This window comes from Gadus chalcogrammus, chromosome 11, assembly GCF_026213295.1.
Source record: "Gadus chalcogrammus isolate NIFS_2021 chromosome 11, NIFS_Gcha_1.0, whole genome shotgun sequence".
In the NCBI taxonomy this organism is placed as follows: Eukaryota; Metazoa; Chordata; class Actinopteri; order Gadiformes; family Gadidae; genus Gadus; species Gadus chalcogrammus.
The window spans coordinates 25,721,817-25,746,227 of record NC_079422.1 but is presented as its reverse complement, the minus strand read 5'-3'; the positions used below and the strand labels follow the sequence as shown (position 1 = coordinate 25,746,227).

General features: G+C 47.1%; 1 protein-coding gene across 1 annotated transcript; it reads left to right on the top strand.

The window, feature by feature from the left end:
• The first annotated feature begins 340 nt into the window (after positions 1-340).
• Positions 341-21,430, top strand: LOC130392125 (golgin subfamily A member 7-like). Its single transcript, XM_056602567.1, has 6 exons — positions 341-440; positions 3,896-4,021; positions 8,670-8,822; positions 13,223-13,324; positions 16,430-16,482; positions 20,161-21,430. Exons 1-5 carry the CDS (start codon positions 432-434, stop codon positions 16,469-16,471), a joined length of 432 nt encoding a protein of 143 aa, XP_056458542.1. The 5' UTR covers positions 341-431; the 3' UTR covers positions 16,472-16,482; positions 20,161-21,430.
• Positions 21,431-24,411: the final 2,981 nt, after the last annotated feature.

Genomic DNA, 24,411 nt, shown 5'->3' with positions numbered 1-24,411 from the left:
ATAAGGCCTTAGGAAAAGAAGAAAATGATATAGGCTACCAGTTACAAAAGGGAAAGGAAATAGTGTTAAAACTGACATGGGTCGCTCAATCTAGCACTCCTATCCACTAATGATTATGGACATTGATCCCAATCAGTATTTATCCAAAGCCACCTACAATAGGTTCATTTGTCAGAAGAAATTAAGAAGAAAGTATGACAAACAAATGGTTCAAAAATGAATCGCCTTCCCACGCTTGAATAATAATATCTGATATTATCAAATATAATAAAAAAATACAACAGTGAAAGTCATTTGTTGTCTCCTACTTGTGAAAGTGAGAACGGTCGATCCCGGAACGAATGTTTCCTTAATCCTTACCCCCGGACTGTCTTCAGAGCGGCACAGGCTAGCAGCTGCTACTAGCGGAAGATAAACACAGTGCTGTCAACATGGCAGAGGTAAGACAAACACCCCCGAATATGACCATGTTATGCCTTTATCACACAACCTATCGTCCACAAATCAACTGTAACAACGAGTAGTTTATTCTGTAGTGCTTTAGTTCGGATGTTATGTCGGAGAATCGGCGCGACAGCGTTAGCCTCCGTTAGCTTCGCCTTAGCTTCGTCTGACGAGCCTCCGTTAATGTTTCTGTTTTTCTCCTTAAATTCATTCACAGCTCACATCCAGATCGCGTTGCAGATGTCACACTGTGGTGTCAGGGTTGAGTGATGAGGATTAGATGGGGGGACTGATAGGGCGACTGATGGATGAGCCTGTGTCCCGGGGACAGTAGGGCTCGGTCCCGGATGTTAGGATGAGACCCAGATGGGTTAATACTGCATTAAAATAGTGAAGACATGTCGTGTAATACTGCATTCAAATAGTGAAGATACAAGGTTTAATACTGCATTCAAATAGTGAAGACACTTGGTTTAATACTGCATCTAAAAACTGATTCACAGTCTAATACTGCATTAAAATACTGAAGACACACCGTTTACTACTGCTTTAAAATACTGAAGATCCATAGTTTAATGCTACATTGAAATACTGAAGATACATTGTTTAATACACATTAAAAGGCTGAAGACATGTTGTTTAATACTGCGTTAAAATACTGAATACCCGGCGTCACGATGTGGTTTGCGTGGTTTCTTTTGACAGTTAGATACATGTTGGAGGGTTTGAGGTCTTGGCTTGCCGTTCTCATTCATTGAAACGATCACCATTATGATTTGATTGTATTTTATTTGTAAGGATTCATACATAACGTCGTTGATATAAAGGAATGTGCCATCCATGATACTAAACAACTGGAATTCTGGATATCAAACTAGGGGGGGGGGGGAATCGGTTATTTTTTATGTATGGTGATGAGGTGATCTATGGTCGTAATTAGGATATAGTTCAAATTAGTTGCATAGATCAGTGTGTATCAGTGTATGTCACCGTAAACCCTCCTGTTATGTTCCGGGTCAAATTGACCCGTTTTAAGATCTAGGAAAAATAGTTAAAAGTATTTTTTCAGTATGAAACTTCTTCTGCTTGCCTTAATTAGTGTAATCAACATATAATATGAAAATAGTTCATCTCACATATTTGCAACCACCCCCTGCATGTTTATATCACATAGATACTGTTCGGGTCAATTTGACCCAGCAGTAAAACTGGAGGCAAAAGGGTGTCAGAAATGTCAGACTAATTGGCGAAATGTCAGACTAAGTGGACACTCAACAGGGGAGGGTCAAAACATATCAAACATTCTCTGCATGGGAGTCCTACCAACATTACACTCTGTCAGGCAGACCTTTACAAAATGAGCAGCAGAAGCAAATGGATGACAGTCCAGGAGGCTCGGGACTTCATCACTGATCATGACGGTGAAATAGAGGAGGATGTGTCTGAAGACGAAGACGATCTTGAGCTAAATTCAGATTCTAAATGAATCTGATTTTGAACCAGATGAGGGAATTGCTATTCCTATTCCTCCTAGCAAGACATTCATGTCAAAACATGGTGAAATACAGTGGTCTTCATCCCCAAATATGAGTCAGGCGAAACTGTCTGCAGAAAACATAATAAAGACAGAGCCAGGGCCCACTAGGATGGCAGTGACGCGTGTGACTGACATCAAGTCAGCTTTTGAGCTGGTCATGCCAAATTCAATACAGAAAATCATTCTGGAAATGACTAATCTATGAGGGAGACGTGTTTTTGGGGAGAAGTGGAAGGAGCTGGACAAAACACATTTAGATGCGTATTTGGGGCTCCTCATCCTGGCTGGGGTCTATAAGTCCAAGGATGAATCGACAGCCAGTCTGTGGGATGCAGAGACAGGCAGGGCTATATTTCGAGCCACAATGTCTCTGGAGACTTTTCACATATTCTCCAGAGTAATCAGATTTGATAATCGAGAGACAAAGGCTGGTAGACGGGAGAGAGACAAGCTGGCAGCTGTTAGGACATTGTGGGACAAGTGGGTAGAGCAACTTTCACTACTCTATAACCCAGGCCCTAATATCACAGTGGATGAAAGGTATAATAATAATAATAATACATTTAATTTCGAGGCGCCTTTCAGGCCTAACCAGTAATAAAGAAATAAATAACATAAAAATAAAAAGTTTGAACAAATATCTTTTTTTTTGATGAAAAAAACAATTGAATTATCCTAATTGAACCATTACCTGTTAGAGGTAAGGAACACTATTGCACTAAATATTGATAGAATAGTTACTAATGGAGTTAGTAATGACATGTTCACACTGCTTGTTAGGATTTTTTGGGTTTAGGACATCTTTTGGATGATAAACATGCACCGGGTCAAATTGACACGGGAACACCATTGCTGTTCCTGACAAACGAACATAACAGGAGGGTTAAACAGTACATCCGTACAGGAGGTTGAATAAAGATATTACATTACATACAAATATCTTCTTCCTATGTGATAAGAATTGGCTTTGGCTGGTCGGCCTTGTGAAAGGATCAGTTGACATTGTTGAATATCCGATACAATAAGGAGTGAAGTATAATGGAAATAGAATACATTTTAGTGTATGTGGTTTTGTTTTTGCAATCGTTGAATGACCTCTTCATTTAATTTAGCTTGTATGTATGTCTCGTGTTTTTATTTTATGAAAAAATTAAATTGACATGAATGTTGAACACAGAATCAAATAATACAAAGTGAAATAGACCTCAAGTTAAAAGTTATAGAGACATAATTTCCATGAAATGAGAGGGTAGCAGACAGTATTAAGTGGTATTAAACAGTCTATAATAATGCATCCAATCAATTCATCTTTATTCATTTATTGGATAATAGAAGGTAGGCAAATGAGGAATTATAAGATGGTGTATTGTGTTGCATTGATTTATTATATTCAAAGTTGATGTGGACATAATGCACACCCCAACCCCCTTTGACGAAAGACGCCGTCCTTGAAAACAAAAAGGGAGGGTTGTCATATGAGGTCATCATCAGTCGCCGAATCAATGCATCAATCCAGATTAATGTACTCTGGTACCCAGGATTCATTGTAGTATAGCATAAGGGAACTCTGCTTTTTATAGGTCTTGCATTGATTACGTCTCTATGAGTCATCTGGGCAGCAGTCGGTGGGTAATGCAAATGACCCATCTGGGATCAATAACGATGATCTTATCTTAACGACGTTTCAAAAGTAATCACGAAAAGGTTTAGAGATTTCATCGCGAAAGAAGCCATGGAAAACCAAATCCCTCATGCCTTATGAGGTAACCGATGGAGTGGCTGTGTCTGTTTAACGCTACCCACCTCTGAGGCTCCGCGTCTCCGCGCTCTGACTCCCATCGCCTCCCCCCCCCCTCCGGTAGCGTGTCATTGCAGGGCTGATTGAATCTGCTGTGCCTCCCCCTCTATCTCCAGACACACAGCCTGCAGGACCTTGGGCAGCAGGCGGCCGTGGCTGCCAAGGTGTTCATCCAGAGAGACTACACCAACGGCACCGTGTGCCAGTTCCAGACCAAGTTCCCCTCCGAGCTGGAGACGCGGGTGAGGAAGCTGGTTCGGACCGCGCGTCAGGCGCTCGGTGGGGCAACACCTGAGTCGATCGAAGAAGAAGGGGCTTTTAGAGTTGGAGTATTATTTAATATTTTGCGTGGGATTTAAGGCCTTGGACTTCCACGTGCAGGATTTTCTTTTAAATCTAGTGCTTTTCTTAAAGCAAGTTGGAATGACCTACTGGAAGTGCATACACCATATGATATTTGAAAGTGAAATTCATACTAATTAATTTGAATGTGGGCTGCAATTGTTAGTATCTATCCCAAGCAATGCATTGTCAAGTCTCAAGGCTCAGATGATTTGAGACACCAGTCTTAAATCAGCTGGGGAGTAACGTTTGATTCTCTCTGACCCAGAAGTCCTACTATGTTATAGCGGTACCTCTGATCCTAAAGTCCTACTATGTTATAGCGGTACCTCTGATCCTGAAGTCCTACTATGTTATAGCTAGGGGTGTAACGGTACACAAAAATCACGGTTCGATACATACCTCGGTTTTTAAGTCACGGTACGGTACGGGCTTAGGCTGATAGACCTACATGCGCCGAAAACTGATCTCTACTGAACACAGCCTGCATGACGGTGAACTAGACACGTAAAAAATATAACTTCACACGGTGTGTCTTTTTACAATTTATTTGTTACCAGCATTCTTAGTGTTGATCAGCAGAGAAATAGTCCGCCAAAGACGTTGACGTCGCTTAGCAACCGAGGACGCTATTCACCACCGTAAGTTGTGAAGGCCCATGCAAGTCAACGGAGTTGTGTAATAATTATGTAACGATAGTCACGTTCATTATTCGATATTCTACCTGACTCCGACTATCCGACTATTCGATGATCGTTGCCCGCTATGTACGCCACATTTACGTACCGCGGTACACCTCTGTAACCGCTCCGAAGTGCCTGTACCGTGACGGTTCGGTACAAATACGTGTACCGGTACGCCCCTAGTTATTGCAAAACTCTTGATCCAGCAGTCCTACTGTGTTCTAGCAGAACTTCTGGGTGAGATGGCACAGAGCCTGGGCCCGGAACCAGAAACTGCAAGGGGCAGAGTTAGGCCCTTTTCCCCTGTTTTTGTTATGCAGAAATTCTACCAAAGAAAGTATCAAGCCACCTGTTGGTCTAACACAATCACAATGCATCACGCATGGCAGGAAGTTTGTCCTACACTGGGGAGTTGCAATATTTACATGTTTAAACGTGTCTTTATTTTAACAATCTGAAAAAGGCCAAATACTTTCTCGCTAGGTGAGCCATAGAGACTGCTTCTGAACCCATATCTGAGCTCCTCCACCTGGGCAAAACCACCAGGCCTGGCCTCTGATCCCATATCCCAGCACACATGGGAGTGAGGGGCCCGCTGTCCTTAACTGAACCTGGGGCTGGTCTGGGCCCGGTTCCTGGGGCCCGCTCTGTTAACGATGGGGCTGGGGGTTGGAGGGGTGGAGGAGTGGAGGGGACTGCCCTGGGGAGGCAGCAGGCTCTGGGCCACGTTGGAGAGCGAGCCAGCTGAGCGCTGGAGGGAGAGAGAGGAGGGGGGGGTGATGTAGTGGAGCAACGTATGCCCCAGGTCAGAGGGGTGGCCAGCCAGCACTTGGCGGACTTCACGCAACTTCCCTCTTGATGGGGTGGTCTCCGTCACACTCCGCTGTCCCCATGTATTGGTGCATTGCGCCCGGCGCGCGTGCGCACACACGCACGCACGCACACACACACACACACACACACACGCACACGCACACGTTGGTTTCAGCTGGGTGAACACCCAACAACCCAAGGGCTGCAATGCCCAGCCATCATAAAACCGTTTTTTATGATGGCTGCAGGCGAAGTTGATCAACTATGCAGTGTCCTGCCAAGACGCTGTTGTTAGATTGTTTTTGTGGAAAGTTATTTATGGTATTTTTTGTGGCTATGCTTGTGATTCCAACATCTGACTTAATATCTTATTATATTGTTTTATACTCTGGCCTGCTAGAACACTGAGAAGGAGGCCGTGGATGGGCCAAACTGTTAATCTATTTAACATAAAACATACTAGGGGGGAAAAAATGCAAAGTGAAGACAGGTGAAAAAGTTATTTAGTTTCTCTCGGCCTCTTCCAGCTTTTGCTATGCTCACTTCATTTCCCTGACTCTCGTTCCCATGTAGAGACGAATGACTCGTGACAGCCTAACGACAGCATAATTCATACTGTACTACCACATCATTTACACCAGCTCATTTAACCTAATGGATCGAGCCCTGGGAGGAAGACGTCTGAGGGGCCTGCTCATCCTTCCCTCAGCTCGGCTCCAAAGAGCAGTGCTGGGCGAGCCCCAGGGACCTGCACACACGTAATGGGAACCGGCTCGGCCCATCAGACATGCTCCACATTATTTGCCTCCAAATTGAGGGGAAACGAAGCAGAACGAAGCGCCTCGACAGCGGGCACGGGACGCAGGGCCACGGACGACGGGCTGGGATTCAGCCGGGCTTCGGTCCTCCTCACAATCCAGGGGGATGGGGGGGGGGGGGGAGTCGGTGCAGTGGTGGGAACACGGTCGCCATGCTGGGGGAGATGGTGGCGGTCATTGTGGGGGTAGTGGTGGAGCTGGTGGGGGTTGAGATGGTTACGTTGGTGGTGGTGGTGTAGATCGAGGTGGCGGTCGTTGGGGATAGGGGTGGCACTGGTGAGGGTGGATGTTTTAAGCGATGGCGATAGAGGGTGATGGTGATGGAGGTCCTAGGGATGGGGTTGGTGGAGTGGGTTGTGAAGGAGGAGGAGGTGGTTTTGCTGGTGCGGGTGGAGATGGAGACAGTGACGGTGCTGGTGGTGGTGGTGATGGGGAAGGTGGAGTTGCCGGTTTAGTGGCTGATGGCGGCGGTCTTGCTGAAAGTGCTTGATAACAGCGGCTGGTTGGCAGACAGTTCCTCTACATTCCTCTGAGCTTGGGATGTGGTCACGTGACCACCGAGCCTGGTCTCACATGTCACTGCAGCTGAAGGCGCAGCCAGCCTAGCCTGGATAGATATTGATTAAATGGTCTGGCATCAGCCGGTTATTTGAGAATATCCTTCTCAAATAAAAGTCGTCAAACGCATAAGTCTGCTGAAGTCGGCGAAATTCATAATAAAGTATTTTCTGGGTTGAGCAACAATAAGATTGTTGTTTCCTAGCATTCCTTCTGTCTCCTTTTGCTCTTTTTACTCTTATTCTCGCCCGTTTCTCTCTGGCCTTAACCCAGGACTGGATTGCTCTCAATCCCTCATCCCTCAAGACGGATGGTTTAAAAGCCATCAGTGTGCACCAGAGCCACCGGGAAACTCGGAGTGCTCTTCTGCATAAGCAGCGAGCCCATGCGTCAGACAACTGGAAACGGTTCGGGTTCACCGTTGGATGTTGGTTGTTTGAACCGACCCCGGGTGTTAAGATGGAACATGTGTGGAAATCTGGGCTGAGCGTCCAAATTATTAAAGTACCACGGGGGAAAATACGGTTTGTTCTCTGTCTGAAAAAATTACAGGGGGGAAAGGCTGCCAGCTCATTTATCTCATAATTATTGAATCCGAGAATCTCTGCAGTTATTTGGGCGGGGCGGAATACCTTCCCTTTGGATTTATTTTCTGCGTTTGATTGATTGGAGGGTGAACGGCCCTTTGAAGCTCGACCCCAGTGTTGGGTTTAGAAATGTCTTGGGACCCTAAATGTTGACACTGTTACAACCGCCTCTGCGCACATTGTTTTAACTCTGCAGTCCTTGTCAACGTCCCAAGGAAGTAGTTAGCAGTAGTTTGCTTGCGGAATGCAAGCATTACTCTGCATTCTGTATAAGGAACCTTTGCCTGTATGTTAGAGATTTTCCGATACAATTTTTTTTTCCCCTTCCGTTACCATTCTGATTCCTGAACTTGAGAATCGGCTGATACAGAGTATATACCGATACATAATCTAGCATTGCAACTGCTTATAGCACTGTTTCTTATTGGGTTCTCTTAAGAAGAATCTAGCATTGCAACTGCTAATAGCACTGTTTCGTATATAATGTATAGTCGGTTCACTTGCTGTCGGAAATATTATTTTTCAGACCAAGATTGTTTACTTTTATAATTGAATTATGATAATACATTTACTTTACTTAAGCGTGAGCATCCATGTTTTTCCGACTTGGTAGCTCGGACGCACGTAGGTCGTAGGTGACGAGATTCTTACTCAGACTTTCCACTGCGACCGCTAACGAACGCAGCATGCCACCGTAGTGTTTGTGATATTCTTTGACTTTGCCCCTTCCTGTAAATAAGCTAGGCACGTGATAGTATCGGATCGGTGTATTCAAGTGCGTACTCGGCAATACCCGAAATTTAGATATGGGTCTCGGTACGAGTTAGAGCTGGGGGAATAAATTCGAATTTTTAATTCAAATTATTATTATTATTTTTTCGAATTTATGGTAAAAATGATTAATTACTTTAACTTTTTTTTTCTTAAACTGAGGCACGCAGCAGAATGAGAGATGTGTCATATTTTGCCTTAGTTAATCTTTTTCTTTTTTTTTTAAATACAATCCAAACTTATAAAGAAGTTGTTTTTTTTGGGGCAAATCGCCCAGCCCCAGTGCGAGTCCTCATGTGTGGGGTGTTGTTGTTCCAGATCGACAAGACGCAGTTCGAGGAGACGGTACGCACGCTGAACAACCTCTACGCAGAGGCGGAGAAGCTGGGGGGGCAGTCGTACCTGGAGGGTTGTCTGGCCTGCCTCACCGCCTACACAGTCTTCCTCTGCATGGAGACCCACTACGAGAAGGTAGGCCCCCCACTCCCCTCAGACACACTGTGTTCCTCTTCATGGAGACCCACTAGAGAAGGTAGGCCCCCTCACTCCCCTCAGACACACTGTGTTCCTCTTCATGGAGACCCACTAGAGAAGGTAGGCCTCCCCTCAGACACACCGGACACAACCTGTTCTGTCGTTCAGCACTGTAATCTGGACCCCAAACCAGAAGCATCCTTCCTTCATCCTCCATCCATCATTATGGCAACGTTAGGAGATGAGACACACACAGGGACACTAGTGTACCATGTATAACTGGTGGCCCATGAGACACTGGTATACCATGTATAACTGGTGGACCAGGAGTCACTAGTATAACTGGTATACCATGTATAACTGGTGGACCAGGAGACACTGGTATAACTGGTATACCATGTATAACTGGTGGACCAGGAGACACTGGTATAACTGGTGGACCAGGAGACACTGGTATACCATGTCTAACTGGTGGACCATTAACACCAGTATACCATGTCTAACTGGTGGACCATGAGACACCAGTACACCATTTATAACTGGTGGACCATGAGACACCAGTATACCATGTATAGCTGGTGGACCAGGAGACACTAGTATACCTTGTCTAACAGTTGTACCACGTTCAACAGATAGGACCAGGGGTTCTTTAGAGCTAAACCTCGAATTGGTTCTAGAATTATTATTACTTAAGTTGAGCTCTGTGTATCTCAAATGAACAAACACAACAGAGACAAACTGTGCTTTTAGACAAACTATCCATAAGCCATGGTTCAGCATATAAAAACTAGTTGGCAGTAATATTGTGACCTCAATCAGCATGTATCATGTATAGCAGAACTCACAGCAGCCTGCATGGAGTCTATGGACGTTGAGGTTCGAACCAGGTCGTACAAGGTCAGCAGGGTCAGGATAGCTGCTTTCAGTTCAGTTCAATCCATCATCACCAGTCGACATGCTGCAATAACAGAACATTTCTCTAAACAAAACATTTCCATGAACCTTGAGCAATTGCTCCGAAAGGTGAGTTTACATTTCGCCGATGCAGATAGCGATCTCTCATCTCTGTTGCTCTTCCTTTGTCTTGTTTGTGGTCTCCAACTCATGCACGTCCACACCTGAACATGATTTCATGGCCGGAGACCTGCCAACTGGTTTATATTCTGAACCATTGCGTAGGAATATTTTGTCTCAAAGCACAGTTTGTCTACAAAAACAAGCAAACGACATCCGCCTCTGTTGGGCGCTTTCATTTGAGATAAACAAAATATTGAAAGAATAGTTATACTACAAATACCCTGAGACAATTCTAGGTTAAGCTCAGGAAAACCGCTGGTTGTATCTGTTGACCATTGGTACACCAATTATACAGGGTATAGTAATATACCCGGTAAACTATTATACATGGTATATTAATATACCTCGTACAGTACACTAATACACCTGGTCACTTATATACCTGGTACACAAATACACATGGTACACTAATATTCCTGGTACACCTGGTACAATTATAATACTGGGACACTAATTTTCCTGATGCACTAATATATATGTTACACTAATACACGTGGTACAATAATATACGTGCCGTGGTACAACAATATTCCTGGTAACCCAATATACCTGGTGCACTAATATACCTGGTACACTGGGAGGTATGGCACAGTGAAGACCACAGAGTGTGGAGATCACTGGAGCAGGGTGGAGAACCTGGAGTCCAGTAGATGTGAGAAAGCACGAGGCTGTAAATCAACACGTTTTACAGGCTCTCTAAACCCGTACAAAAAGCCCTGATTTATACGCATCTGAAATTTACCGTTGGCCCCTTTTGGCCCATCCACGCGGCGCACATGATTCAGTGCACAGGTGTGATGGTCCTGACGTATGGATTTGTACTTTTATCGACGTCAGTAAAGGTAAACGATGTGTGTCGTGATTCCTGACCTCTGCTGGCGTTGTCTCCCAGGACGGTAGACGTGTCTCCTCCTGGTCGCCTTGAAGCAGATGGGTCGGACTGAATGATGACGGCAATGAACCTGCTAGGATTCAGGCCTTAACTCTTTCAGCTATTGGACGGCCATCAATGAATTTGATTATAGTAGTATAGTAGATTTTATTTGGACATGGACATGACAATGTCATTGGACGAACCAGATGCATTGTTTACAGTGTATTAGCATAAATGCTAGTTTACAACACCTGTCCACATTACATTTATATTTAGGGCATTTAGCAGAAGCTTTTATCCAAAGCGACTTATAATAAGTGCATTTGTCAGAAGAAGAGAAACAACAATCGCTGGGTTAACCCATTCCCTGTGTGAAAAAAACTAGCTTAAGTTAGAAGCTACACAATGCTAAGTGCTATTTTGAAGTGCAAGGATGGACAAAATACAATAAGTGCCTAGATTAAGTGCCAGGATGTACGACATACAATAGGTGTGTACGTTATGAGCCAGGACGTACCACAAACAATAAGTGCATGATGTAGGTTGTGCTGGATATAGGTGTTTGCTGTAGGTTGATAAGCTAAAGTAAGTAGGAGACTACTGGTAGTGCTCCATGTGTGGCTTACAGCACGGGGCCACGGTCTATGGGATGTGAGTTTAGTATCCGTCCTGTCCTTGCTGTAAGCCCTCGTCTTCCATTATGAAACTGTGTGGAAAGAGTTTCTCAGGGAGGAATTGCGAAGGGGTAGGTAATCTATCCTTATGGAAACTCTGTTGGCTCCGGAGGACTGCCAAGAGACTTTATTAGCCAACTACAAGACATTGAAAGGAGAGCGCTGGAATGCATTCTCCTGTGTTGGGCCCGGCGTGCATTCCTCTGGACGGTGCGCGAGCGGGCCAGGCCGGACCCTCTGCAGCGAGCAGGGGAAGGCTGAGCTATGGTGCAGCAGGAATCCTGAGTTTGAATGGTCTGACAGGCAGCTGGTTTGGCAGGCCGTTGGAACATAGCACTTACTTGAGTGTACTGCTTGTGTCAGTAGCGTCTCTGTGGAGTCGACCCAATCCAAAAGCTGTGCTGCCATATCGACTTGGCTGTTTAAAAATCAAACAGTTGCCCAGCGTTGATTACATTAACCCGAATGGTGAAACAAGGACACGCTTGGTATGTATGTTTGTATCATAGATTGATGAATATAGCAGTGATTTATTACTGGTCTTTAAGTTGTCCAAGAGACCTGGCGGTAGCTTGTTTTGAATGTGATGATGATTTAACACCATGAGCGCCTGGATTCAGAACAAACTGCATTCTTACCGTTTTAACATCTTTCTGATCAATTGATCTTCACTGATTGAGGAGATAAGTTTTGCATTCCAGTACAAATGGACTAATGGATAACATATGCAGCCTTTCTCTTTTCCGATGATGGTTATCTGGCCTGGCATTGTTCTGTTATCCACATCTATACTCGTGTTTAGGTCCAACTGTAATTCTCATATCACACTCTCAATGTCTTAAACACGGAGGTTCACTCAAGTCAAAACAAGGTAGGCATTTAGAGGATGAGTTAATAACCTTTAATGCGCTGCCAGGCCCATTTGCAGGCCGCCACGGCTTGAAAGTAAGATGAGCTTTAGTTTAAATGGGAATCCAGTCGGTACTTGCCTGCGTCCGTTCCCTCGCATGCCTACGTTCCCCGTTTACGTGATGACATTAACGTGAAGGCCTGTGACTCACTTGTTCAGAGTTCACCTAGACTCTGCATAGCCAACACCTCACTCACCCCCTCCCACCACTATTACCAACTTATTGTCTGTTGTACGTCCTGGCACTTAAAATAGTAGTTAGCATTGTGTAGCATCTTACCCTAGCTATCTTAGTTGTATACGTGGAATTGGTTAACCTAGGGATTGTTAGTGCTTGGCACTTGGTTCTATTAACTTCCTTACTTTACTGACAGTGATATATTGTCGTTCCTCCTTCATCTGACAAATGTACTAATTGTAAGTCACTTTGGATAAACGTGTCGGCTAAATGCCCTAAGTGTTAATGTAAATGTAATGTGAGTTCTCACATAATTGACGTTTTGGTGAACGTTTGGTGAAGTCAGCAAGCAAATACTTGTCTTTTATCACGTCCGCCCGCGTGTGCTCTCTACAACGTGAACCTGTCCAGCCGTTTATCCGCGAGCCATGAATGAAATGCTGTCAGTCGGAACAGGACACTTAACCAAAACAACAAGTGGTTTAATATCTTTGGCCTTGTGTGTGGGACCTAGGGACGGGCTGGAAAATACGAGCGCAGAGCAAAAGTTAGGAATCACCCATTCAGCTTCCTGACATGTCTGCTATTAGTTGTATCCCCGTGTGTGTTTGTGCAGAGTCAGTATCCATGGGAAATGAAATGATATTAAGAGCAAACGTGTCTCTTCCCGGTCCTCGCCTGCAGGTCCTGAAGAAGATTGCCAAGTACATCCAGGAGCAGAACGACAAGATCTACGCCCCACGAGGCCTGCTGCTCACGGACCCCATCGAGAGAGGACTGCGAGTTGTATCCTTCCATCCTCAGGACACAAAGCCCTAGTCCCCGTGCTGTTGTTGCTGTGGTTGTGGGGGCTGCTGTTGTTCGTCCTTCACTCGTTGCAGCTGCTTCCGAGGACACTGGCTCTCAATCAAGGTTATGGATTCAAGGTGGGGGAGAAGGTTGCTGGGGTTTGGATCGGGTTCGTGCTGGGGGGGGGGAAACAGGATACATTGGAGGAGCAGGATTCTGTGCTTCTGTAGTATCTTCTGAATCTGATGGACTTGGAAGTGAAAGAACACGTACTGCTAAATAAGTAAGCTACAAGCGTCCATGTCTGTAATTGGAGGCTAAATGATGAAAGGGCTAAAGGGCTGATTATGGTTCCGCCTCGAGCCAACGCAAGGAGGTTTACACGGACCCATTACGGCCTCGCGTCCACCGCAAGGGCGTGACGTGCGCCTCCCAACAATTGTAACTTTCCTTCGAGGCGATGACGCAGCGAGGGCTGTGATTGGTCCGATCACTAAGACCCGAAACAGAAACTAAAACCGGTTCACGACTGCGTCGAAGCGTCTGGGTGGTCCTTGCGTTGCGTTGACGTGGAACCATAATCAGCCCTGAAAACGTACCACTCGACCATCCTCGTGGTAACGGAGAGAGTGACGTGAGGTAAGGTGCACACCTCGCCTCCTCCCCTCTCCCCGTATATGAGACCGGAGATCTGCAGGGATTTATGATGACGTTTATAGCAGAAGAATTCCTCAAACCAAGGGCAGGTAGACACGGAGAACTCTTGGTTTGAGCCAGAACAAAGAGCGCAGAGGAAATTCAGAATTCTGCGAAACGTTTTTGAGTCGTTTTTCTGGACCAATCAAATGGATTTTAGAGGGATCATTTTGATTGATCCACACAATCTAAAATCCTTTTTCCCGTCACTAATCAGAGCCGGGAAAGGGGAAATCGGTCCTAAATACGACACAGGAAGGAAAACTCTGGGTTTACCCACTGAGCCTTCAAGAAAATGTGATATTTAGCTAATTCTCAAACACACACACTCAGCCCCCTGGAGCTGGTAAAACGGGCAGGCGCGTCAGAACAGTGCTCACAGGAAAACCAGGCGGTAATGAAGGGAAACGCAGTAATAACACGTTATAAAAGGTGTGTGTGTGTGTGTGTGTGTGTGTGTGTGTGTGTGTGTGTGTGTGTGTGTGTGTGTGTGTGTGTGTGTGTGTGTGTGTGTGTGTGTGTGTGTGTGTGTGTGTGTGTGTGTGTGTGTGTGTGTGTGTGGAGGGTGTTGAGTTGCCACTGGGCAGACAATTAGGTCCTATGGAACGCAGAGTTTGGCTGAAACTGTAGGCAGCTGAGCCCCCCCCCATCTCCCCGTGTCACGTCACCGTCAGCTCCTGTGCTGATTATTACATGGGGCGGCATCGGGCTCAGGAGGTAGAGCGTGTCGGCTGGTAACCTGGGCTGGCTAGTTCGATCCCCGGCTCCTCCTAGCTGGGTGTCGAGGTGTCCCTGAGCAAGACGCCTCACCCTGACTGCTCCTGACGAGTTGGCTGTCGCCTTGCGTGGCTGACACCGCCGTCTGTGTTTGGATGTGTGCATGCATGGTTGAATGTTTGACAACCTTGTAAAGTGCTTTGAGTGGCCACAGGTTAGAAAAGTGACATAAATGCGGCCAATTTACCTTGCACTGGTTTGATAGGGGAGCTGGATTTACAAGCATTGATAAAGCTTTGGACTCTAAATCTATTTCTTATCCACTCTGACCAGAGGTCTGTTCTTCGACCCGGAAGGTCATATATAGGTGGAGTCCAAAAGGCTTCATTCATGATCTTAAAGTAACCATCTGGTTATTATTTGAATAAAGATTATTCATACAACTATAGATACTGTATACTATTTCAGATCTTAAAGAAATCGCATTACCTTTTTTAATGCGCTTCGCTGATAGGATTGACCCTTATACCGTTTAGAACACCGTTTTGATCCCTTTTAACAAAGTGAAAAAAATGGCAGGTGAGGTATTCATGGGCACATGGACAGGAGTCCTTCACTTGAAGACTTAAAAAAACTACTTCAAACCTCAGCTGATTAAAAACCTTAGAGCGCAGCAGAAGGTTTCTCATAACTCATAATGTTGGACCATTTAAGAAGCCCAATTAAAGTCCATCCAAAGATGAGGCAGACCCCCTAGCTGAAGACCAGTATATCAAGCAGACCTTTATGAGACATACCATCGTCCCCACTGCAGATGTTACGTGTGAACCGGCCCAGTAAGGGATGCCTGACAAACCAGTAGAAAGTACACTCAAAAAAGCTCTGGTAAACCGCGTTGAACGCTTCCCAAACCACGGCTTTAACGACAAAACAAAGTATTTTAACGATTGGCGTGAATCACAGAACGCCCCCATAATCACATTTGAAGAGCGGCGATATTCCTGTTAACGGATCAAACCTACGACTTAAGGAAGGCTTAAGAGAGGCCTCAGCAGGCCTCAGCAGGCCTCCTAGGACGAAACAACAAAGTGGTTCATAGTCAAGCTTGCACATCTCTTCCGTTTGCGAGTTGACTCACACAGGATGAAGCGTTTATGGACTAAAATGATTCCAGGGAACACGGATTTAATCCTAACCAGGATCCGTGGCTCACCGCTCGGAGCGAGGAGGAAGGAGCGTGGAGGCGGGAGGCAGGCCCTGCTTCCAGTGACCTTCCCCCCCCCCCCCCCCCCCCCGGACCTTATCTCCATCCAACATCGTCAGGGATGTTTGGAGAAGGCGGAACGTGGTCCATCCATCTCGCTCCGCTCTCTCGAGCCTGCCCGAGGACCGCTGAAGTGTTGTGTATTTTCATACTTCGTTTTCCACCAGTACAGGGTTTTGCGTCGGTGCCAAACGGTACACGCTGTGATTGAGGCCAAACGAAGGAGGCGGTGATAAATGCAATCTGTAGACGATCCGAGAAGAAAAACAAGACTCCACGCTTGACCAAGTTAAACAAAACTATTACCGTGATACAACATGACACGGCATTCTTTATGCGTGTTCTTGGGTGGTTTTGTGTGGGAGGGGGGGGGAAATATATCGAACCCTGTTTTAAATCATGTTCCCTAACGAGAGGCTATCCAGATCGAGGTCACTCTCTTTGAAGACCGCAGCCTGGGCAGATAGAGCCAGCCTTGGTGAGTGATGTTTGTGTGTTTGTTGAAAGGCTGCTGGAACTGTTTTACTTTCACCTTGAATCCCCTCGTCATGTCTAGAGTTAAATATTCAGCAGTAGAGATGTTCTTCTAAACTCTATTGCTGTTTATTGAAACGTGGTTCTGGTTCAGGAGTGGGAGCTCTGTCCGCCAGCCAGCCTTCTCATCTCCACTCCCGTGGACCTTCAGGAGACCTGCATGCTCTGGGCCGTGCCCCTGTTTCCACTGGAGACCGCAGACCACCGAGTGCTCTAACGAACGCTCTGGGACGCAGCCTCCTCTCTAGGGAGCAGAAGTTGTATGATGTATTCATCCCTTCCCAGGGACAAGGGTTTAGCTCACGGACACTCTTCTCTTGTTTGACTTGACTGTCGAGGGTTAGGATGAACTGTTGACCGACCGCCGACTGTCTCTCATGGATCCGTCTGTCCGTCAGTCGTCCGCTTGGATTTGAATCCCAGAGCATCATGTACCGCAACGTCAAGTCTTCTCACCTCCAACCTGGTCACATGGCTTCCACCTGGGAAACACAGTGATGCAAAGCCACCAAGATACACCCTCCCCATCCATCCTGCCTCCCTCCCCAAACCATTTACTCAACCCTCCATCATCCTCCCAGTTAATCCCTCCATCTGTCCACCCCCCCCCCCCCACCCCACCCCCCGAGCAAATCATCAGTGCTCTCTCCCCATCCATCCATACACCAACCCGCTCCATCAACCAAGAAAACACTCAGCCGCCAACATGGCTCTGCTCTCTGCCTGGTTGTTTTACACCGCTGAGCTGTGGAGAGGCCAACTGACAACTGATGATTATTAGGCGAATACCTCAGGCTTTAGCGGGATGCAGAACAGCAGTTTAGGCAGAATTACACTTCTGCGCAGAATTCCCTCCGTAGGTATGCGGTCAGTGTCCACGCTGGTGCTTTCATTCCTGGATCCGTTTCAGGGATTCTGTGGTCGGCCCCTTTTAAAGGTTTTCCAGTCACTAATTCAGTGTCATCTGGGGATCTTCACATTGTGAGAACGATGTGTCGGGTGAGTTTATCGACGATCTGGGCCGTGTTGTTTTCATTGGCGCCAAAGTGAACCGTAAAAGGAACATCGGGTTCTCGGATTCACCCTGGTGTGTAGGACCATTCTGGAGCGGTTAAACACACCGCTGTAGCGACCGTTGTGAGCCACGCAGGTACACCAGACCTCACCGGTGACAGACCTGAAACCGGTCCGCTCCATTGCTTTGGCGACTGCGGAGGTCTTCAGCTAAAGGCCTCGGACTCCTTGAGATGGACTCTCGTGTTCAGAACCACCTTTGGTGTTTGGTTTATGTTTAAGGGTTAGGTTTTAGGGTTTGGTTTTAGGGTTAGGTTTGGTTTTTAGGGTTAGGTCTGGGGTGGGTTTTAGCGTTAGGTTTTAGGGTTAAGTGTTTGGTTTTAGGATTAGGGTAAGGGTTTGGTGTTCGGTTTATGTTTAAGGGTTAGGTTTTAGGGTTTGGTTTTAGAATGAGGGTTTGGTTTTAGGGTTAGGTTTGGGGTGGGTTTTAGCGTTTGGTTTTAGGGATAAGTGTTTGGTTTTAGGATTAGGGTAAGGGTTTGGTGTTAGGTTTACGTTTTAAGGGTTAGGTTTTAGGGTTTGGTTTCAGGGTGAGAGACTTATGTTAAGGTTAGGGCCAGGGTGACCTCAGAGAGAGAGAGCTGCCCCAGGACGCGGGGCTTGGGGTCTGTGTTCTGGACCAGGGTGACCTCAGAGAGAGAGCGGCCCCAGGACGCGGGGCTTGGGGTCTGTGTTCTGGACCGATCGTCCTCCTCGGTCGAAACGGAGCGCAGAGCAGAGCACCTCGTCGCACGGAGGGGAGGAATGTAAACCGGGAGTCTTTTATAAGCAGCTGTTGAGAGAGGAGCAGTCGAGCGTTGACATGGCCACCGCAGCGGAGGTGGAGGGGGGGACCACCGCGGGCCAACAGAGACCATATTCACTGATACAGGCGATCAATCTCCATCTTAGGCCTCTCAGTCCGCCTGCAGCCTCAATGCCCCCTCCCTGCCTCTCCCCTTTACTCTCCTCCTATCCTCTTGTCCTCTTCCCTCACCTCTCCTCCTGTCCCCTCCCCTAGACTGTCCTCCCGTCCCCTTCTCCCCTAGCCTCTCCCCTACCCTCCCCTTCTCTCCCCTCCTCTCCCCTAGTCTCTCCTCTCCCCTGGTCTCTCCTCCTCTTCCCTAGTCTCTCCTCCTCTCCCCTCGTCTCTTCCCTAGTCTCCTCTTCTCTCCCCTAGTCTCCCCTCCTCTCCCCTAGTCTCCCCTCCTCTCCCCTAGTCTCTCCTCCTCTCCCCTCCTCTCCCCTGGTCTCTCCTCCTCTCCCCTGGTCTCTCCTCCTCTCCCCTAGTCTCTCCTCCTCTCCCCTCCTCTCCCCTAGTCTCCCCTCCTCTCCTCTAGTCTCTCCTCCTCTCCCCTAGTCTCTCCTCCTCTCCCCTCCTCTCCCCTAGTCTCCCCTCCCCTCCCCTAGTCTCCCCTCCTCTCCCCTAGTCTCCCCTCCTCTCCCCTAGTCTCCCCTCCTCTCCCCCTCTCCCCTAGTCTCCCCTCCTCTCCCCTAGTCTCCCCTCCTCTCCCCTAGTCTCCCCTCCTCTCCCCTAGTCTCCCCTCCTCTCCCCTAGTCTCTCCTCCTCTCCCCTCCTCTCCCCTAGTCTCCCCTCCTCTCCCCTCCTCTCCTCCTCCCTCCTCCCTCCACCCGGCCTGATGGCGGCCCCCGCCCCTCACCTGGCTCTGGGCCACCTTGGACCCCGAGTCGTCCGGGGGGGTCCCTGGGTTCAGTGGGGGGGGGGGGGGGTCCCAGGCAGAAGGCCGGCCGACACTGATGGATCTGCTTCTGGTGGGTCGGCGTCTGCTCCAACCCCACTGAGGTCCTCGGGGCCCACTGAACGAGTCATTTACTGGAAGGCCGAGCCAACTGTCCCCCCCCCCCCTCCTCTCCCCTCTCTCCCGTGTGTGTGTGTGTGTGTGTGTTACACACACACACACACACACACACACACACACACACACACACACACACACACACACACACCTGGAACCCGGGCCTCCCAGCTCCACAGCGACCTGCTGCGTGACCCGCCTCACAAACCGGTCCTGCACAACCTCAGCCGACGGCTGCAGCCGGCTGGTTGGAGAGGATGTTCAGCGCTTTGGGACACTCGCTCGACAGCACAATATTTCACCACTGAGTGCTGTCTGATGGCCGCACTGCAGAGCTAGGTGTGGAGGACGCTGTACAGACCGGGGCGCTGCTATCCTGATTATACCTGGGGATGTACCTGGGGTTGAACCTGGGGATATCAGGAGACGGTTGAGTTGTGTTCCAACTGGGCAGCAAGGATGACAACGAAGTCGATGAAAATCCAGAACATAATACATTTCTTGGAAAAAGCGAGGAAGATGAGGTTTCAAATGTGTTGTATTGTTGTATAGTCAATTAATGAGCACTTTTCACTACAGCTAGCACTAACAGAAAAGTGTCTGTCTGTCTGTCTCTGAACGTAGGGTTAATGTTTCCCGGGTGAAGGCAGTGTGTGTTTTGTAGAGTGAGAGGCCTCGTGCTGGGTGGCGGTCCCTCCAGGCCGGGCTGCGCTCCAACACTCACACTAACGCTCTCTCCCTCCGTCCTGCAGGAACCCAGCGGGCGGGGAGCGCGTGTTTCTGGGGACCCGCTTCACACACACACACACTTCTGGTGGCTTGTGAGGACTTTGTCGAAACACCACCCGGACGACACCACCACCAAAACCACCGACACTCTTTACAACGGCGTACCAACAATCTGCTCCCCATGAACTAACGATCTGACTCGTATGTATGTACAGTATGATTATCGACTCTCTCCATGTATTTGCTACTCGTGTATTAACTTAAGTCTTCTACTATCCTCGGCCCGTGCAGAGATTTGTTCTCCTCGTTAGAGAGGAGAGTGCGGCCTTCCTTGTGCGTGACGTACCCCTTTGTTCATCCTCGTTCCACGGCTGGTTTTATACTCTCTTCGGTAGCGTGCCGTGCGTGTTGTTGTCGTGACTACGGTGCGGTCCCGCCCTACTTCCTGTCCCGCCCTACTTCCTGTCCGCGATGCATGCTCCTCCTTCTTATATCTGCAGCACCTCCCCCTCCTCCTCCGGAGTTCCACAAGTGCTCTCGTGTAGCTCGCCCCCCCCCCCAACCCTGCGAGCGACGGTGAATGTTGCCTTTGTGGTGCCCGGGCCGCGGTGCCGTGGGGGGGGGGGCCAGAGACCCTAGTCGTAGGTTTCTGTGTGCGGTGGGGGTCGTGGTGTGGCTCAGTGTCTCCTTCGTGGTTGAAGGGCTTTAGGGTCTGGTGACCTGATAGCGAGGGGTCGTGTCCTAATGTACGGCTGGATCTACCGGGGAAACCGGGAATTTTGATTGTGGTCCTAGGACCGAAGGTTCAGTATAAACTTTATTTACAGGACAAAATGCACAGACAGAACTTTCCTCTGACGTTTCATGTTATTTATATCCTAATGCTAAGGCTCTAATGTAAATCGTTCTACTTTTTAATTTTTGTATTTTTTTTATGTTGATTTTTCGTCCTTAAATAATTGGCTTAATAATTTAGTTGGATATATTAATTATTATTATTGATACTTTTTATTCTGATGTACGCCAATTCAATGATTTAAGCATTTTGTTTTTTTTGGTAATTTCTTTTTCAAATGCAACGGTTTTTCTTAATCCCACAATTGTATGGTAATAAAAAAATAAGAAGATTTTAACTCATGCTGTCTCCTCTCACTCACTAACCGTAGCCTACTCACTCACAACACCGACCTGCAGCAGCGCTCCCCCCGGCATCAGTCACCGTGATTTAGCGAACCCACCGTCCAAACAAACGCTCCCGCTCCCCTCCTCGCTTCGACTTGTTGCTGCGATATTTCCTTCCTGTCCCGGCGGGGAGTAATGTTCTGGAAGCCATCGCTCCAAATCCAACAAGCTGCGGCAGTTCCTCACGGTGAGTAACGGGCGGGAGGGGTCAAGCGGAGCCCTGCGGCCGGCTGGTGGGGGGGTACTGTCCGAGAGCAAGGCAGGCGAACAATCCGTCGGCTGGAGGAGTTCTGGGGGGGCGCTGGAGTCACAGCTGGACTTGATTAATTCTGCCTTCAGAACCGAAAAAGAAAATCGTGTTTTTATATTTTTTATCACGGATGTTCTGCAAGGGGCTGTTGTTTGTCAAGACGACGTTGGACATCGTTTACGACGACAGCGGCTGTTTAGACGGACCTACAGCCAGGAGACATAACTTAAACCTGGGGTCAGGGTTTAGAACAAGCGACAAAGTTATCCACCATCACTTCATTCTTTTAGCCACAGGACAGAAAGAAAGCAGATTCATCTGTTGACGTTCCCCATCCTTTTCCTATAAATACAATAGATGTATATCTCTCCTATGGGGGGTGAGCCTGAGACATCTTGTCTAGGAGCTTGAAGTATCCCTAATCTCTCTCTCACACACACACGCACACACACACGCACACTCAACACACACACCACGACCAGCACAGCAGCGCAGTTGGTGGTCCCTGAAACAAGGACATCCATATAGGGAGTGTTTCTGTGGCAGAAAGAGCAGGTGATGGCGGCTGTCTGACTGTTTCTTATGTTTACGACCGCCTGCTTAAAGACCCTTGATGCAGTTTCAGAACCTCTGCAGGGTAATCTGTCAAATAAACTCCCAGCGACTGACTGTCATGGGTGCAGGGGCGGTGCAAGGCAGCTAGGGGGCGCCTGGCTACTGTTTGATAAAGGGTTACTGTTTCCGATTTTGGTTAGGTTTCAGGGTTTGGTCTTTGGTTCTAGTGTTTCATTAAGGGTTACGGTTTCCTATTTGGGTTAGGTTTCAGGGTTTGGTCTTTGGTTCTAGTGTTTCATAAAGGGTTACGGTTTCCTATTTGGGTTAGGTTTCAGGGTTTGGCCTTTGGTTCTAGTGTTTGATAAATGGTTACGGTTGCCTACTTGGGTTAGGTTTCAGGGTTTGATCTTTGGTTCTAGTGTTTGATAAAGGGTTACGGTTTCCTATTTGGGTTAGGTTTCAGGGTTTGGCCTTTGGTTCTAGTGTTTGATAAAGGGTTATGGTTTCCTACTTGGGTTAGGTTTCAGGGTTTGATCTTTGGTTCTAGTGTTTGATAAAGGGTTATGGTTTGATCTTTGGTTCTAGTGTTTGATAAAGGGTTATGGTTTCCTACTTTGGTTAGGTTTCAGGGTTTGGCTGCCGGGTTAGAGTTTTGTTCAAGGGTTGGGCTGGGTTTTTAGGGTTTGGTTTCATGGTTGGGGATATGTTTTAGGGTGAGCATTTGTTTTTAGTGTTTAGTTTGGGTTTTAGGATCAGGGTTTGGTGTTGGGTCTATGTTTAAGGGTAAGGGTTTAGTGTTAGGTTTACGTTTAAGGGCTAGGTTTTAGGGTGAGGGTTTGGTTAGGGTTAGGAACAGGGTGACCTCGTAAAGGGAACAGGGACTTGGGGTCCCCTTGGGATCTGTGTTCATAAGAACGACCTGGGACGGGGTAACAGCACTTCAGACGGCGTTCCCGGGCCTGCGCCCCAGGATGTCTCATGAGGTTCAGTATACTCAAGAAAGACCCCAAGATTTAATTTAAGATCAAAATCAGCTTTTTTGGCAGAATAGCATGTTTTAATGTCCATTCTGTATGTGTTGTGCAACAAAAAAGACATTTTAAAACCCATGATTAGAACCCATGCCCTCCCTTGAAGAGAAAGGCCTTAAACGTCTCTAAAACAGTTGGCAGTAGATTCAAAGTGAGAGAAGAGCTGGATCCACTCCCAAGCCGGCGTCTGTGAGAGGCTGAACAAAGAAACAGGGAACCACCCGGACTCGCTCTGAAACAACTGTACTTATGACAGCCGTAATTCACCAGATTTATAGGTCATGGGGCCGTGTCTCTTGGCATGAAGTGTTGGTTTAATTGGCCTTACTATAAACATCCCCCCTGCTGCCAATACCCCATATGGGCCGACCGGTTCAGACAGGGAAGAAACTGATCCAGTGTTTTGATCTGTAATTGTCTAACCAAGGGGTGCGAAACAGGAGCAGACAAGGTTAGCTGTATGCTAAACACCAGTAAAGTTACCATTTAAACCCCCAAATGAAACACTAGGCCCTGCTTTGGTACTCTTACACAATCAATTGAGGAAACGTTTTAAAGTAATTAATACATAATATCATGTTTTGTATTAATAGCTTTGTTGCGTTGAAATGTGTTGAAAGGCACTTCTTAATCGTTATCATAAAACTATACATTAAGATGAAAACGGGGGATTATGCAGTTTGGGCTGATCTGATGGTTTACTGTGGTTGAAAGTATCAAACAACTTATTTTTTTAGACTCAAAGAATAATTGCCTAATTCATATTTTGGCCAAATTTTGATAGGCCTATCTAACCCAACTCTACGCTTCTAACGCTGCTGATTCACTGTGCCTGATTGGCTTTATCCTTAGCCAATCAGAGTGCATTTTACATTCCATAATCACTATCTGCTAACTCATCTATTTGACTTAGGGCATTTTAAACGCTATATACACGATGAAGTTTAAAATATGACAGACAATTATTGTATGAGGCTAACGAAAAATTTAATCATAAGTAAAAAAGAACTGTATACGTATTGAACTGCTTTTATGACAATATATTGTATTTAAATGAATGAAGCGAGATAAAATGTATAATATTTGTGTGTTAGTGTGTGGGTGTGTGCGCGCGTGTGCTTTTCTGTTTGACCACAAGGGGTCAGTGTTGTACCTTTTAATGGCGCTGCTTTGCGTCCTAATTTCATGCAGCATTCGTCGTTGAGAGAACATCATGTATTATTGTGAGTGACTGCTGGGATGCTACAGATATGCAT